The sequence below is a fragment of the Xenopus laevis genome, chromosome 9_10S, assembly GCF_017654675.1.
Source record: "Xenopus laevis strain J_2021 chromosome 9_10S, Xenopus_laevis_v10.1, whole genome shotgun sequence".
Classification (NCBI taxonomy): Eukaryota; Metazoa; Chordata; class Amphibia; order Anura; family Pipidae; genus Xenopus; species Xenopus laevis.
In genome coordinates this window covers 42,103,285-42,119,009 of record NC_054388.1, presented here as the reverse complement: position 1 = coordinate 42,119,009, position 15,725 = coordinate 42,103,285, and the positions used below count along the sequence as shown (strand labels likewise).

The following is a 15,725-nucleotide window of genomic DNA, read 5'->3' as shown; positions in this document are numbered from 1 at the left end:
GCACAGTGATGTTGCAATAAATATTTGGTGAATTTAAAAAGATCGGTGTGCTGGTCCCTCTTCAACAATTATATACATTTACTTGGCCAAGCACCCGTAAAGTGGAAGTCAGAGACAGAGTGCGGGTACCTTCCGTATTAATATATAATACACAAAAGCCATTAATATCTTGTAAATGATATCCTTATAAATGATGAGTTCTGATATCATCAGTTATAAATGGTGAGTTCTGATGTCATTTCTGTCACATGACTCAAACTGAAACGGAGAGAGAGTAAGAGAATTCATGCAGGGATACTATTGACCATAGCTTTGGTTTAAAGGATGCCTATAATCTAAAAAATGTTTCACCAACTATAGATACATTCCAGATGGGGCACACAATAATAATTGTTTTAAAGGAGAACTAACACTTAACTAAAGAAGTTGGGCAGAAATTTTGTACATTATATTTTGGGCTTCTGTACCAGCCGAAGGCAACCACAGCCCTTTAATGGGGAAGATCTGTGTCTTCAAAGATGCCCCAGTTCCCCGTCATCTTTGTTTATTCACTGCACATGCTTTGGGCTTAGGGAAAGACACACAATATACTATAATTATATGTAATATATATATATATTTATATTACAATATAAGGCTGATTAGTACGTAATTCGGATTATTGGTACATAGCAGCACAGAAACCAGCACAATTAGCATCATAATTTATTCACCAGCTTCGTAATATCAGTTAACAGTCTTACCTATTTTCTGATTTGTGAAAACTCCTACGTTTAGCTTCTAAACAGCTGCTCAAAGCTCACTGAGCATGTGCGTGTAAAAGACTTTTAACAAAATCAAAGATAGGGAGTTCCTGTGACAAGTTTGAAATCACTGCTATAGAGATGCTGAACTTTTAGGCTGGTTCAATAAGTTCAGCATATAAAATATGGCATTTTTAGCCATATTTTGTTTTAGGGTTCAGTTCTCTTTTAAGAAATCTATCAAGCACTGTGGCTTGTTCACTGGGAGGGACCTCCTGGTATGGAAGGCCTCATTGGGGCACACACATTTTCTTAATAAGGTGACTATAGCACTCTATAGGGGACTTTGCTTTAAAAAATGCTATTGTTTCCCCCCAACTGCTCTGAAGGCCTGCACCTCCGGTAGGTGAAATTTTTTTTGCTGATCTTTGTTTAGCCTTCCCAAACTCAAAAGTCACCCTCCGCCTATGATCCACTTGTCTCTTTTCTAAAAGTTTGGGTTTAAATAGGACCCTGTAATGTGGCGTACGAGTGGCTTTGATAACAGGCACCTCCTCTTCCTCGAGCTCCCTCTGGTGGCCATGCAGGCAATAAGGTGCGGGAGTTCTTTTGGAGAAAGATATAACCTTTTCAGCACTGGATTCCAAAGCCTCCTCACGCTTTCGTTTTTTTCCCTGTGACAGGTTGAAGGGTTTTGGGATTGTGTATCCTCGTTTAGGAATCTGAACCTGTGGGTACAGCCCAAGTAAATTACATTTGTGCTCCCACACAACAAATCCAATGATAACCCCCACACTGCTAAACTCACCGATAGCGATTGGTGTCTCCTTAGTGATGCAACAAATTTCACCATGTTACAGTCATTTCTCTCAGGTTGATTGGAACCATGCTCAAGTTGATCATTGGTTTTACAGAGAAAATCCACTGGTTTTGTGACTGGAGGGTCACCATTATTCAAAGACTGACCTGAGACACAGAAGGGGGGGGGGTGAAGCCATGCAATAGACACAGAGCCAATTAGTTATACCCTCATATTGTACTGTCTAAAACACTGTGGTACAGAGGCCCTAAGTTTTACCAGTGTTTAATCCATATCCACTTTAAATCACACCCATGTTACCACAAGAATTTTTAAGACCATATCCAAGTTCAGGGTGGTAGCACATCAAAGAACAAAAAAACAAACGATTGGTGCTCACTGCAGGGATATCACTCATCACGAATATGTGAAACATTAAAGTCATTTTAAGACATACCCTTAAATCCATATGCCTCCTCCCCTGTGGATAACACAGTACATGATTAAATACCTTAGGGGCCCTTAATAACTTCCAAATGCTAACAAACCCCCAGAACAAATGCTACCAGGCTCATGTCCCACAAGTAGCATAGGGCAGGCAGAGTATGGCACACACAGGCAGCATAGGGCAGGCAGAGTATGGCACACACAGGGAGCATGGGGCAGGCAGAGTATGGCACACACAGGGAACATAGGGCAGGCAGAGTATGGCACACACAAGGATCATAGAGCATGAAGAGTATGGCCGACACAGGGAGCATGGGGAAGGCAGAATACTGCAGGAGACAGAAACCTATCAGGACCACTTTAAAATGAACAGTTAATACAGTGCTTCACAGTACTGGAGGCCCTCCAGCAGTTTGAATGAGATGTGAACAGTGCAGGGCTTTACAGGTGTGAACAGTACCGGACTGTGAACAAAAGAGGTGTTACAGATGTGAACAATACAGGGGGATTACACCAGTTAGACAGCATTGGTCAAATGAGAAAAAATATGGCTCCTGCCTACCATATGTACAAATACAAAAGGAATGTTCTGAGTACAGTATGAGGGTATATCTTATTTTGTACACAGTCAGGAAAATATATATAGTCACTCCCACCAACAGGTACACACCTGCTCTAGTTATGGCAGCTTTCATGGAATGCTAATTTTTCTTGAGATTCTTTTGAAGTTCTTGTATCTTCTCAAGCTCTTGCTGTTCTGCAATTTTAGGCTTCACCAGCACATTCCTACTCCTGAAAAGAAACTTGTATGACATATGTAAATAGGCAATGACACATATCTACTGGGAACCAATCCATTAGGCTCCAGCACTGTACAACTTGGTGGTTATTTTACAGTAATAATCATGTAGTCAGGAGCAGTGCTGAACTAATGTTCCCCTCAACTTGGATGGAGACAGCTGTAATATATTCTCCACAAAGGTATAATAGGATCAGAGAAGATATATGGATGTATTTAGGGTAATATAGATAGACAAGGCTGTGACTCACATGAGCCTTTCAAAAGGGCGATTCTTTATTTGCATCCAAGTTAACAGCCCAGCAGCCTTTTCCCATAAAAGGGCAATATGGATCTTGATATCAGTGGTTTGTAGCTTTGCTGAGCATTAAACCCCCACCGCACCATACATGCATGAGACAGATATTCTTTCCTGAGCAGGTTGAGTTACTGGGCCCCAGCAGAGAATGGTAACAAATCATTTCTACAGACTTCAGCAGGAAGGAAAGTGGTCAGTCACTGGGGCTGATGAAGTTTCAGTAGCCATACATACCCCTTTAGTTTGCACAGCTTCCTGGACATGAGCCTGGTTGATCTGTTGGAGGGAGAAATGAGGATAGGTGAGAAAAGCAAGATAACATGGCATAGCAGAAATCGGATTTCACTGTATTGAAAGGAAACAACCCCTTAAACATTACAGGTTTCAAAACATAAAACAAAATATATGTAAAAACGCTGCTTTATCTAAAGGAAAAAAAATAGGGTACAGATGGATAAATAATGGCATAGCAGAACCTATATGAAGAGGGAGTGTGTTAAAAAACATGGGACAGAAAGAGGAAAGAAAAAATCAAAAGCAGAGAAAACGCCAAAGGAAAATTAGTCCTTTAAAAGAGAAGTAAACAACAGAAGGAGCAGCAAAATGAGAAGTGCTTGTGTGCCAGTACCCACTGCTTCTCATTGTATAATCTTTTTAGTGCAGGAACACTTTTGGGGGCTGATTCACTAAGCTCGAGTGAAGGATTCGAATGAAAAATACTTCGAATTTCGAAGTATTTTTTTGGTACTTCGACCATCGAATTGGTTAAATTAGTTCGAATTCGAACGAAATCGAACGAATCGAACGAAAAATCGTTCGACTATTCGACCATTCGATAGTCGAAGTACTTCCCCTTTAAAAAAAACTTCGACCCCCTACTTCGGCAGGTAAAACCTACCGAAGTCAATGTTAGCCTATGGGGAAGGTCCCCATAGGTTTGCTAATCTTTTTTTGATCGAAGGATTTTCCTTCGATCGTTGAATTAAAATCGTTCGAATCGTTCGATTCGAACGATTTAATCGTTCGATCGAACGAAAAATCCTTCGATCGTGCGATCGAAGGATTAGCGCTAAATCCTTCGACTTCGATATTCGAAGTCGAAGGATTTCAATTCGAGGGTCGAATTTCGAAGTATTTTTAACTTCGAAATTCGACCCTTAGTGAATCTGCCCCTAAGTGTTTGAAATGTAGGCCTTTAAGTAACACCAAAAAATTTAAGTGTTTTAAAGTAATGAAAATATCGTGTACTGTTGCCCTGCACTGGTAAAACTGATCTGTTTGCTTCAGAAACACTACTACTTTATATAAACTAACTGCTGGGGTGGAGATTGAAAAAAGGCTATATGGCACAGGTTAAATAGTGGATAACAGATAACACCATTATGTTCTACAGCAGGGGTAGGCAACCCCAGGCTCCGGAGCCTCATGCGGCTCTTTATCCTGCGGCTTTGCTTGACATGTCATCTATACAGCCCTCACACCTGCTGGCGGCTTCTTGAGTGTGCGACCGCGGTAAGCTAGCGGTCAGCTTACCGCGGTAGCACACTCAGGAAGCCGCCAGCAGGTGCGAGGGCTGTACAGACGTCCCTGGAGTGACAGGCAAGACCGAGCCGCAGCAATATGATTCATCATGGTCCTTACCACGGTCACACACTCAAGACAAGACACGCAAGACAACAGAGGGAAAATCATCATGGAGCTTCAGAAACCGAAGTCACATTAAACAGATGAGAACAGTAGCATTTAATAGGGCTATTCAGTGTTTAATTTATTTCAAAGTAGGCCTACACATACACACTGCACTTCTGTTTGTTGTATTCTGTTGTTGTAACAGTTAACATTAAAAAAAGGTTACAACTTTTAAAAGTTTATAAACTGTGTTATGTTTTGCGGCTCCAGACTATTTTTCTTTAGTGGAAGAGGGGGCAAAATGGCTCTTTTGATAAAGGTTGCTGACCCCTGTTCTACAGAGTATATTTGCTATCTGTTGTGTAACCTGAGCCTTTTCTCAGGTTACTCCCCCATTGCTACACAGCAGCTTATTTGTATTAGGGATGCACCGAATACACTATTTTGGATTCGGCCGAACCCCCAAATCCTTCGCGATAGATTCGGCCGAATACGAATCCTGCTGAAAAAGGCCGAATCCCAAACTCAATCCTGGATTTGGTGCCTCCCTAATTTATATAAACTATAGTAGTGGTTCTGAAGCAAACACAGCAGTGTTACCAGTGCAGGGCAACACTGCATTATATTTGTATTACTTTTTTGATGTTACTGTTCCTTTAAACAGGTGTAGTCTTATAATCTTAATCAAGATCAAAAACATCTGCTGCTTATTCTATTCATCCAGTGTCTAGTGTTTCTAATGAATCTGTAAAATATGACAGATAAAGCAAACTACTGTGACACAGGTACACAGCATTGTCCCCAAGCCCAAAAAAAACAAAAAACAACTTACCGCATTGACGGAGATTTCACATCACAAAAATGTATAGTACTCTTGGAGACTGCCTCCTTTGAAAGGGTTGTCAACACCTTGCGCTTGTGTTCTGTTAAAGGAAACAGACTTGTTTAACTGGAGCAGCCTAATGCCCCCTGCCAATTGTAAGGCTGCTTCTTTAGAACATGCTAATATATTCATGCTGCACTGTATCAGCATTGGGGTCCCTTACACTCCCAGCAGAAACACATTTATTTGTCACTTACCAGAATTCACAGCAGAAGTTTCAAAGCGTGGCCTCTGGTTTGGGGGAGTATTAAGTGCATTGGTCACTCTGTCTGCAGAACAAAAATTGGCAACAGATTACATATGTGGTATAAACTGGTCCTCAGGCCAAGTCCACCAAGCCACTTGGATAGATGTCCAGTTAGGGGGTGAATGCCCATTTGATTTTATGCTTCCAGGAATATCTAGAAGATCAGAGAGTGGGGTCTGGAAGTGAGCACTTATGTTGCTGGAACTATGGGCGAATTCCCAATTCACCAATGTTTTATATATCAAATCTTATGTCCAAAGGGCCCTGACCTCCAAGTGGGGCTTGAACCTAAAAGTCAGACAACTACTATTAGCGAAGTAGCCCAGGAGCCCATGCCACTGACACTCAATTACATCATGCATTTGGAGCTAGGTTACAATAAAGACATTAGGGGTGACCCTTATATCCTTGGTAACCAATCAGAATGGGCAGACTATAGAGTAGATGTTCCCATGCTGTAGGACATGGAAACAACCTTGGAAGGCATCATCAATTGAATGAAGATAATTTCTCAGTGGCTGTGTCAGTTTTTTTTAACTTAATTTCTTGGTTCAGGGCTATTTTTGTATTGGTAGCTCTTCCTACACAAGTAAGTCCTATATGCAGGCAGCAGTACTGTAAAGAGAAGACATGGAAAGAGCATAAGGATTGGAGAGTAGGGTAGAGCAAGTGGGGATTATTAGAGAAAACCAACAGAGATCAAGAGGGCCTAAATGTACAAATGAAAATGGCAGAAGAGGGGAAGCTCCAGAATGAGATGAGGGGCCCAGATGTGTTTAGGTAGAGAGAGAGGTACAGCTATGCACCTAGCAATGCTCCTATTAGAAAATAAAGGGCACACGTGGGCACTGGAAATCAGAAACAAAGGACATGGCACACACAGGAGTTAACAGCTAAAAGGATCTACAATACAGGGGCGCATAGAGTCCCTCCTTACAACATATAAGTATGTTGGTGTAGGGAGCCTGCCCAAATGTTAAGCAACTCAGGGAGTCTGAGCAAAGAAAATCTGAGCTATGCAAATGTGAGGGAGGAGTCAAGGCACTAGAGAGGCTGCCACACGGAGAGTTCTAACCCAAAGAATGAAACAAGGGTGCACTCAAACAGCCAGGGGAAGGCTCACCCAGGGGATAGTCTGCACCTCCAGCAGCACTCATGCTAAACACTTCATCACATTCAATATACAGATCCCCCCAACCCAATTCCCAGCCAATACTTGACTCTACGCCCCTCCCATTCTAGATCCCCAAGGAATCTCACCTAACCAGGAGTCAGCATTGTGATCCTCATGGAAAGAACTAAAGTTAATGTATGTAGAAGGGGCATCAAAGGTGTAGGGATCCAGCATGTCTGCCATAGCAACTGGGCCACTTACAGGAAACTGTCTCACCATTGCACTGTACCTGTGAGAAGATGATGCCAAACCGGGCATTACTGGGACTGACAGGGGATTATACCAGCAATTCTACTATTCCCTCCGCACATCCCTGAAATAGCCCTCGTACGTGTTTACTCTAAATATCCCACCCAGAATACCATATCCCTGTATTATCCAGTCGGCACCCGATATTTATGTATATGCCAGTAAGCAGCCCATATGCTTGTATATTCCAGTCAGCATCCCATTTGCTTATATAACCCAGTCAGCACCCCATATCATTATATATATCCTAGTCAGAACCCCATATCCGTACGGAACACAGTCTGCATCCCATATCCTTATATAACCAAGTCAGTACTATCCTTATATAACCCAGTCAGCACCCTTTATCATTATATGTCCCAAGCAGCAACCCATATCCTTAAATAACCCAGTCAGCACCACATATCCTTAAATAACCCAGTCTGCATCCCATATTCTTACAGAACCAAGTCAGCACCCCCTATCCTTATATTACCCATTCAACACTATCCTTATGTAACCCAGTCAGCAGCCCCTATCCTTCTATAACCCACTCTGCACCCCATATCCTTATATAAGCCAGTCTGCATCCCATATGCTTACAGAACCCAGTCAGCAGCCCGTATCCTTATATAACCCAGTCAACACCCCATATCCTTAAATATATACTAGTCAGAACCCCCTTATCCTTACAGAATCCAGGCTGCATCCCATATCCTTAGATAACCGAGTCAGCAACCCATATCATTAAATGTCCCAATCAGCAACCCATATCCTTAAATAACCCAGTCAGTACCCCATATACTTATATAACCCAGTCTGTATCCCATATGCTTACAGGACCCAGTCAGCACCCCATATACTTATATGTATATCCTAGTCAGAACCCTATATCTTAACAGAACCCAGTCTGCATCCCCTATCCTTATATAACCCAGTCAGCAACCCATACCCTTAAATAACCCAGTCAGTACCCCATATACTTATATAACCCAGTCTGCATCTCATATGCTTACAGAACCCAGTCAGCACCCTCTATCCTTATATATATCCTAGTCACAACACCATATCCTTATAGTACTCAGTCTGCATCCCCTATCCTTATATAACCCAGTCAGCAACCCATATCATTAAATGTCCCAATCAGCACCCCCTATCCTTATATAAGCCAGTCAGCACCCCATATCATTATATATATCCTAGTCAGAACCCCATATCTTTACAGAACCCAGGCTGCATCCCATATCCTTAGATAACCCATTCAACACTGTCCTTCTATAACCCAGTCTGCATCCTATATCCTTACAGGACCCAGTCAGCACCCACTATCCCCTGCACCCCACATCCTTCTATAGTCAGCATCCCGGACGAGGAAACAAACCCAACCCACGCAGCATAACACAAACACTCCATACCTTCGTTACCAGGTTAAATAGAGAACGCCGTCAAACAGACCAATCGCCCCACTTGACGTCACCGAACGCTCCGATTGGATGCAATTGGACGAATTGGAGGGCACGCACACAGGTTGCTAGGAAATGTAAAACAACTAGATAGCCGGATAAACATCTCTCGTGGTTCATTATAAGATTGTGGTCGTTAGCTATATTGTATATAGAGCTATATTACATTAAAATTACTTGTGGAGGATGGGAAAATGTAGTAAGGAAGTTTCCGCAACCCTAAAAGATTGTTTTTGTTTTTTTTCCTTTTGATCCTGATCATGATAAAAGTTGGGATCTTGGATTTTGTTAGAAGTGTCAGTGGCCCAGCACATGCTCCCTGTGCTTTGGGCAACTGTAGGGAAGACAGTGTTGGACTGGGATGCCAGAGGACCACCAGAAAGCCTTAGACCTTGGGCTCACCGAAAAACCTAAGACAGTGGACCGTTCCAAACTATTATTCCTCCTCTCCTCACTCAACCTCTTTATTTTCCTACTTTTTTATATATACTTACAATATTGTCCCATTATTAAGCATTTTCCCCCAAAAAGAAATAGGGAATGACCATGAAATAGGCCAAATGTTTAGAAACAAGAGGGCCCACTAACACCTGGACCCCCCGGGAGTTTTCCTGGTATCCCGGTGGGCCAGTTCGACACTGGCTGAGGCAGTTGTACATAAAAAAAAGTGTTCAGTGGGTATCATTTGTGAATCTGCCACTATGCCATTCTACTATTAATTCTGGGGGGTATTATACATGGAATTGACTCTGTGCCATTTTACTATGAATTCTGAGGGTATTATACATGGAATTGCCTCTTTTTCATTCCAATATGAATTCTGGGGGGTATTATACATGGAATTGCCTCTGTGCCATTCTAATATTAATTCTGGGGGGTATTATACATAGGATTGCCTCTGTGCCATTCTAATATGAATTCTGGGGGTATTATACATGGAATTGCCTCTGTGCCATTCTAATATGAATTCTGGGGGTATTATACATGGAATTGCCTCTGTGCCATTCTAATATGAATTCTGGGGGGTATTATACATAGAATTGCCTCTGTGCCATTCTAATATGAATTCTGGGGGTATTATACATGGAATTGCCTCTGTGCCATTCTAATATGAATTCTGGGGGTATTATACATGGAATTGCCTCTGTGCCATTCTAATATGAATTCTGGGGGTATTATACATGGAATTGCCTCTGTGCCATTCTAATATGAATTCTGGGGGTATTATACATGGAATTGCCTCTGTGCCATTCTACTATGAATTCTGGGGCTATTATACATGAAATTGCCTCTTTGCCATTCTAATGTGAATTCTGGGGTATTATACATGGAATTGCCTCAGTGCCATTCTACTATGAATTCTGGGCTATTATACATGGAATTGCCACTGTGCCATTCTAATATTAATTCTGGGGTATAATACATGGAATTGCCTCAGTGCCATTCTACTATGAATTCTGGGCTATTATACATGGAATTGCCACTGTGCCATTTTAATATGAATTCTGGGGGTATTATACATATAATTGTCTCTGTGCCATTTTAACATGAATTCTGGGGGTTTTATACATAAAATTGCCTATGTGCCATGATTCTTCTATGAATTCTGGGGGTATTATACATGGAGTTGCCTCCGTGCCATTCTAATGTGAATTCTGGGGGTATTATACATGGAATTGTCTCTTTAACAAACAAGGGAAAGTTGTGCTCACCACTATTTTTTAAAACCATTAGGCGGGGGTGCAATGAGGCTGTGACCACAAAATACATATAGAAAAATACAAGAGTCCTCTGCACTCAACCCATTATCAATATATTTAAGACAGAGACATTTTGTACATACTGCTACTGAAAAATGCCTTACCCTTTAAACAAAACAGGGATTGTTTGTCCTTATATTGCAATATATTTAAGCTGGCCAACTACGTCAAAGTCATCCCATCTCAGGCCAGTCCTGTGCTCAATTTTATCTGATTCATTAAGAATTCTATTGCTTCATTATACATTTTACAAAGGGACTAAGTTTTACCTGCAACTTACTTGCTGCTTTCAAAGTAAAACTCCCAAACTTGGCTGCCCTTTTATTAGACACCAGTGGGATCACCTGACTATAGCTGGGAAGGGTGGGAGCTACAACATGGAGCTGGTCACTGCTCCGGTATAACTATAACAAACAAGGGAAAGTTGTGCTCACCACTATTTTTTAAAACCATTAGGCGGGGGGGCAATGAGGCTGTGACCACAAAATACATATAGACAAATACAAGAGTCCTCTGCACTCAACCCATTATCAATATATTTAAGACAAGAGACATTTTGTGCATACTGCTACTGAAAAATGCCTTACCCTTTAGACAAAACAGCTCCCACCCTTCCCAGCTATAGTCAGGTGATTCCACTGGTGTCTAATAAAAGGGCAGCCAAGTATGGGAGTTTTACTTTGAAAGCAGCTAGTAAGTAAAAACTTCACTTTGTAAAATGAAGCAATAGAATTCTTAATGAATCAGATAAAATTGAGCGTAGGACTGGCCAGATATGGGATGACTTTGACGTAGTTGGCCAGCTTAAATATATTGCAATATATGGACAAACAATCCTTGTTTTGTTTAAAGGGTAAGGCATTTTTCAGTAGCAGAATGCACAAAATGTCTCTTGTCTTAAATATATTGATAATGGGTTGAGTGCAGAGGACTCTTGTATTTGTGGAATTGTCTCTTTGCCATTCTACCATGAATTCTGGGGGTATTATACATGGAATTGCCTCTGTGCCATTCTAAAATGAATTATGGGGGTTATTATACATGGAATTGCCTCTGTGCCATTCTACTATGAATTCTGGGGTATTATACATGGAATTGCCTCTGTGCCATTCAACTATGAATTCTGGGGTATTATACATGGAATTGCCTCTGTGCCATTCTAATATGAATTCTGGGGGGTATTATACTTAGAATTGTCTCTGTGCCATTCTACCATGAATTCTGGTGGTATTATACATGAAATTGCCTTTGTGCCATTCTTCTATGAATTCTGGGGGTATTATACATGGAATTGCCTCTTTGCCATTCTACCATGAATTCTGGGGTATTATACATGGAATTGCCTTTGTGCCATTCTACCATGAATTCTGGGGTATTATACATGGAATTGCCTTGTTGCCATTCTACCATGACGATGATCATCAGGCCCTAATCTGGGATATTCAGCAGATGCCAAGATCCATTGAGGGTCCCATATTGGCATACACAGCAGAGAAAGAAATCAATGTGCAGTGGACAAGCACCCAGCTTGACTGGATTGCTGTTTATTACAAAGGGTCTGGAGATCCTGCATGTGTGACTCTATTTATTCCTTACTCTTTTAGCCCACTCCGCCTGCCCCTTTCCTACAGGATCTTCCGCTTCTCAAGGCCTACAGTTTTTATACATCCAGACTTTCCCATCTTTGGTCTAAGCCAGAAGATCCTCATTCTACTCCCAGAGCCTTTCACTACTAAACATTATTGTCCAGATAAACCAAGTCCTTCTGTCTGGTTTGACAGTATATGACACAACTCTGTTACATGGAGGAATTAGTGCTACTTAGTAAATCAGGCCCTGTTTTTTAACCTGCAACATTAAAAGGGATTCCTTTCCCTGGTCAGTCCCCTGTACTTAGCCTTGAGTGTATTTCAGTTGTGGATTATGTGGGTGGGATGGTAACTATTGTACTGTAAAATGACTTGTGCCTACTATCCACATATTTGTGTGTATTTGTAGTGCTAACATGTTATTTCTATTTATTGTCTGACGTTAAATGAGTATCAGGTTCCCTCCATTGATTAGCAGCAATGATTTCACATATTGCTTTTTTAGATATGGACTCTGTACTACTGGTTGCTCTTTGGATGCTTCTCTCCTGTGTCTCACTTGCAGCTTGTATTTTGGGCAAGACATATCCCTAATGAATGATAGACCCTATGAAAACCAGGAGAAAAGATTAAAGGGGAACTATTGCAAGTGGGAGAAAAGGGGGCCTGCATTTAGTAGTCTGATATGCAGATTTTCTCTTTATCCAGGGTCCATGGTCCCATTTTCTTATTGGTTGCTAAAAAGTAGCTAAAGGGCTGTATGGACATATACATTAGATGTTCCCCCACATTAGGGATCCCTCCATCTCTATTCCTACTGCAGCTTCCCAGATAAGTACTGCAGTATTTTTGCACTTGGCTTTCATTGAAGTACAGTAACAACTACAAATTGTATTGCATTAAAGATGTAGTGAGAAGCATGTTAGATGGGAACCGGGGCCTCTAGAGGAACAGAAATCGTCGCCTTCATTTTGGCTGAAAGAGCTTTGGTGACTTGTCAATCAACTAAGCAATCCGAGAAAGGGAGGCACCCAAGCTACAAAGAAGAGTGAGGGGTTTGGCAGAGAACTTAAAGGACCAGTAACATCAAAAAAAATTTTTCTAAAATTCGTTAGTACATAACGAAAAAATAACACCAACACAAATTAAAATTTAAAATAGCAAAGCCTTTATTAAGAAATAACCTTACAGAAACTCCACTTCCTGTCCTCTTCAGAAAAGGCGACCATCCTTCCTGCAGCGCTCGATTTGTCCTCCCTGGCTAGCTCCAATATTCTACTGACAGCGTGTGAAGTGAGGTGAAGAGAGTTGAAGCTGCGGATCAAGACCCTGCGGGACCGACACATGAAGACCTTTCTGCTGTGACACGACGGGGAACTTGTAGAGGAGACGCGTATAGAGCCAGTTGAAGTGTTTTTGTAGCGGCGGTGAACCTGTAGCCCCGTGTGACTGGGGAGGAGTCGGTACGAGATGTATCTCTTTATGCCCTTGAACTTGGTCTGCTTCGTGGGCTTGTCTATGTTACAGCGTAACGGGTAGGGATTCTCCTGCCACTCAGGCCCGTCCGGCCCCTGCACCAGACACAGCTTGTCCCCGTCATGCACGAACCCCGCCGCCTCCCCCAGTACGAAAGCCTCCCTGCCGCTCTTCACGAAGGCCGAGAAGCGGTTGAGGTTGCGGCTGACCGTGGCTGAGCCTTTGCCGGGGCTTGTGAGGAGGCGATGGAGGCGGAGGTGGAGTAAGGGCTGGGCGGCAGGTCGGAGCGGGTGGATAAGCGGAATCTGCTGCTGCCGGAGCCTTCGTAGTCATGGTAACCGCCCGAGTAACTGCCACACGTCGGACCAGCTGGTTCCTCGGCCGCAGTGGAGCTACTGTCGTCCCATTCATCGTCCCATACTGGGATCAACTGTGTGCAACCGGGAGGGCATGGGGACAGAGATCCGGAATCAGGACTGCGTCTCTCAACCGGAACCTGAGTTTTTCCTGAAGTCGCTCTGCCAGGTTCTCTTCTCAGTCAGCCGGGTGACACCTCAGCGATCCGCTGCCTGTGGAGGGTGAACCGCTTGCTCCCAGGAAACTGTCTGCATCTTTGGCTGCCTGCACCAGTTGGTTTTCTTGCACTCGTACAGCAGAAAGGTCTTCATGTGTCGGTGCCACAGGGTCTTGATCCGCAGCTTCAACTCTCTTCACCTCACTTCACACGCTGTCAGTAGAATATTGGAGCTAGCCAGGGAGGACAAATCGAGCGCTGCAGGAAGGATGGTCGCCTTTTCGCCGTTTCTGAAGAGGACAGGAAGTGGAGTTTCTGTAAGTTATTTCTCAATAAAGGCTTTGCTATTTTAAATTTTAATTTGTGTTGGTGTTATTTTTTCGTTATGTACTAACGAATTTTTGAAAAAAAAAATTTGATGTTACTGGTCCTTTAAAAAAGACTCTTGCCTGAGAACTGGAAATCCAGCTCTGTTTAATCAGTGCCTGTGATAAAAATGACCAATCACAATTTTTTTTGTTACATTTCAAAACACCAATGCTAAACGCAGTTACAATAGGAACCAGATGAAGGCTCCCTAAGTGCTACATGATCCAGAAGGAGGTTAAAACCAAATGTCCAGAGCCATTTTTATTTCCAGTCGAGAGAGAATTAAATTCCTTCTTGGTTCCAATGGGGTTATGTAATAAAAGGCATTACGTTTGCCCAGGGCAGTAACCCATAGCAACCAATCAGCAGGTAGAGTTTACTGCTCCTGGGAAAACTTAGTGAATTTTTACATATGGGGGCAATCGGACCAGTCCCTGGATCAACCTGTACTGAGCTAATGTCAGTAACCTTACATTTTCTCACTTGCTAAAAAGTCATCCCACCCTTTCTCAAAGCTATCTGATAAATCTGCCATTACAACTGATTCTGGGAGAGAATTCCACAACTTCACAGCTCTCACAGTAACAAACCCTTCCCAAATGTTAAGATGGAATCTCCTTTCATCTAATCTCAGTGGGTCCCTTGTGTCTGCTGGAAGGATATACTGGTGAATAAAGCATCAGAGAGTTTATTGTATGGTCCCCCTAGTATATTTATACATAGTTATCATGTAACTATGAACAACCCCAATTTGGCCACACCGGATACCATCCATTCTCTTCATCAGCTTAGTTCTAGTTCTACTGCAATAATATCCCTTTAGGAGCTCTAAAACTGTCACTAGGTGGCACAGTGTGGCCCCTGTCCCATTGTTCCTGTTACAAGACTCTGCATGATATATTTTATTGCTGCTATATTAATATTTGCTTTGTTACTATAAGCTGTTATAGATGGCCTGGGCAAGGAGTTCTTACTCCCAGCAACTCCCTAATCCTAAACTCTGCCTAATCTTAAACCTAACCTTTCAGTTCCCCTCTGGGAAAAAAGGTCCTACTCTGGGGAAAAAAGGACCCAGCCTAGCTGGCCAACTCAATCCCTGGGGTTTAGAAAAACCTCACCTACATATGCATACCTCCAAAATGTCCCATTTTTAGAGGGATAGTCCCTCTTTTGACAGCTCAACCTGCAGTCCCTCATTTGTACTGGAAAGACCCGTTTTTCTCTGCACTGAACAGCCAGAAAAATAAACAAAGATTCTACCTTAATCGGCTTTTGGCAGAGAGCCCAGAACAACCACAGCAGAAGAT

General features: G+C 42.3%; 1 protein-coding gene across 2 annotated transcripts; it reads right to left on the bottom strand.

Moving 5' to 3' along the window:
- Positions 1 to 692: 692 nt before the first annotated feature.
- On the bottom strand, positions 693 to 10,782 carry LOC121398944 (targeting protein for Xklp2-B-like). Of its 2 annotated transcripts, XM_041578576.1 has the most exons (9): positions 10,740 to 10,761; positions 8,663 to 8,778; positions 7,106 to 7,248; positions 5,796 to 5,867; positions 5,548 to 5,638; positions 3,321 to 3,362; positions 2,660 to 2,781; positions 1,552 to 1,709; positions 693 to 1,471 (listed from the first exon to the last, which is right to left on the bottom strand). In XM_041578576.1, exons 3-7 carry the CDS (start codon positions 7,236 to 7,238, stop codon positions 2,691 to 2,693), a joined length of 429 nt encoding a protein of 142 aa, XP_041434510.1. In that variant the 5' UTR covers positions 7,239 to 7,248; positions 8,663 to 8,778; positions 10,740 to 10,761; the 3' UTR covers positions 693 to 1,471; positions 1,552 to 1,709; positions 2,660 to 2,690. The 2 variants fall into 2 exon arrangements, 1 of the variants encoding a protein (XP_041434510.1); XR_005964632.1 differs by lacking the exon at positions 3,321 to 3,362 and having other exon boundaries at positions 10,740 to 10,782.
- Between the last annotated feature and the right edge of the window lie 4,943 nt (positions 10,783 to 15,725).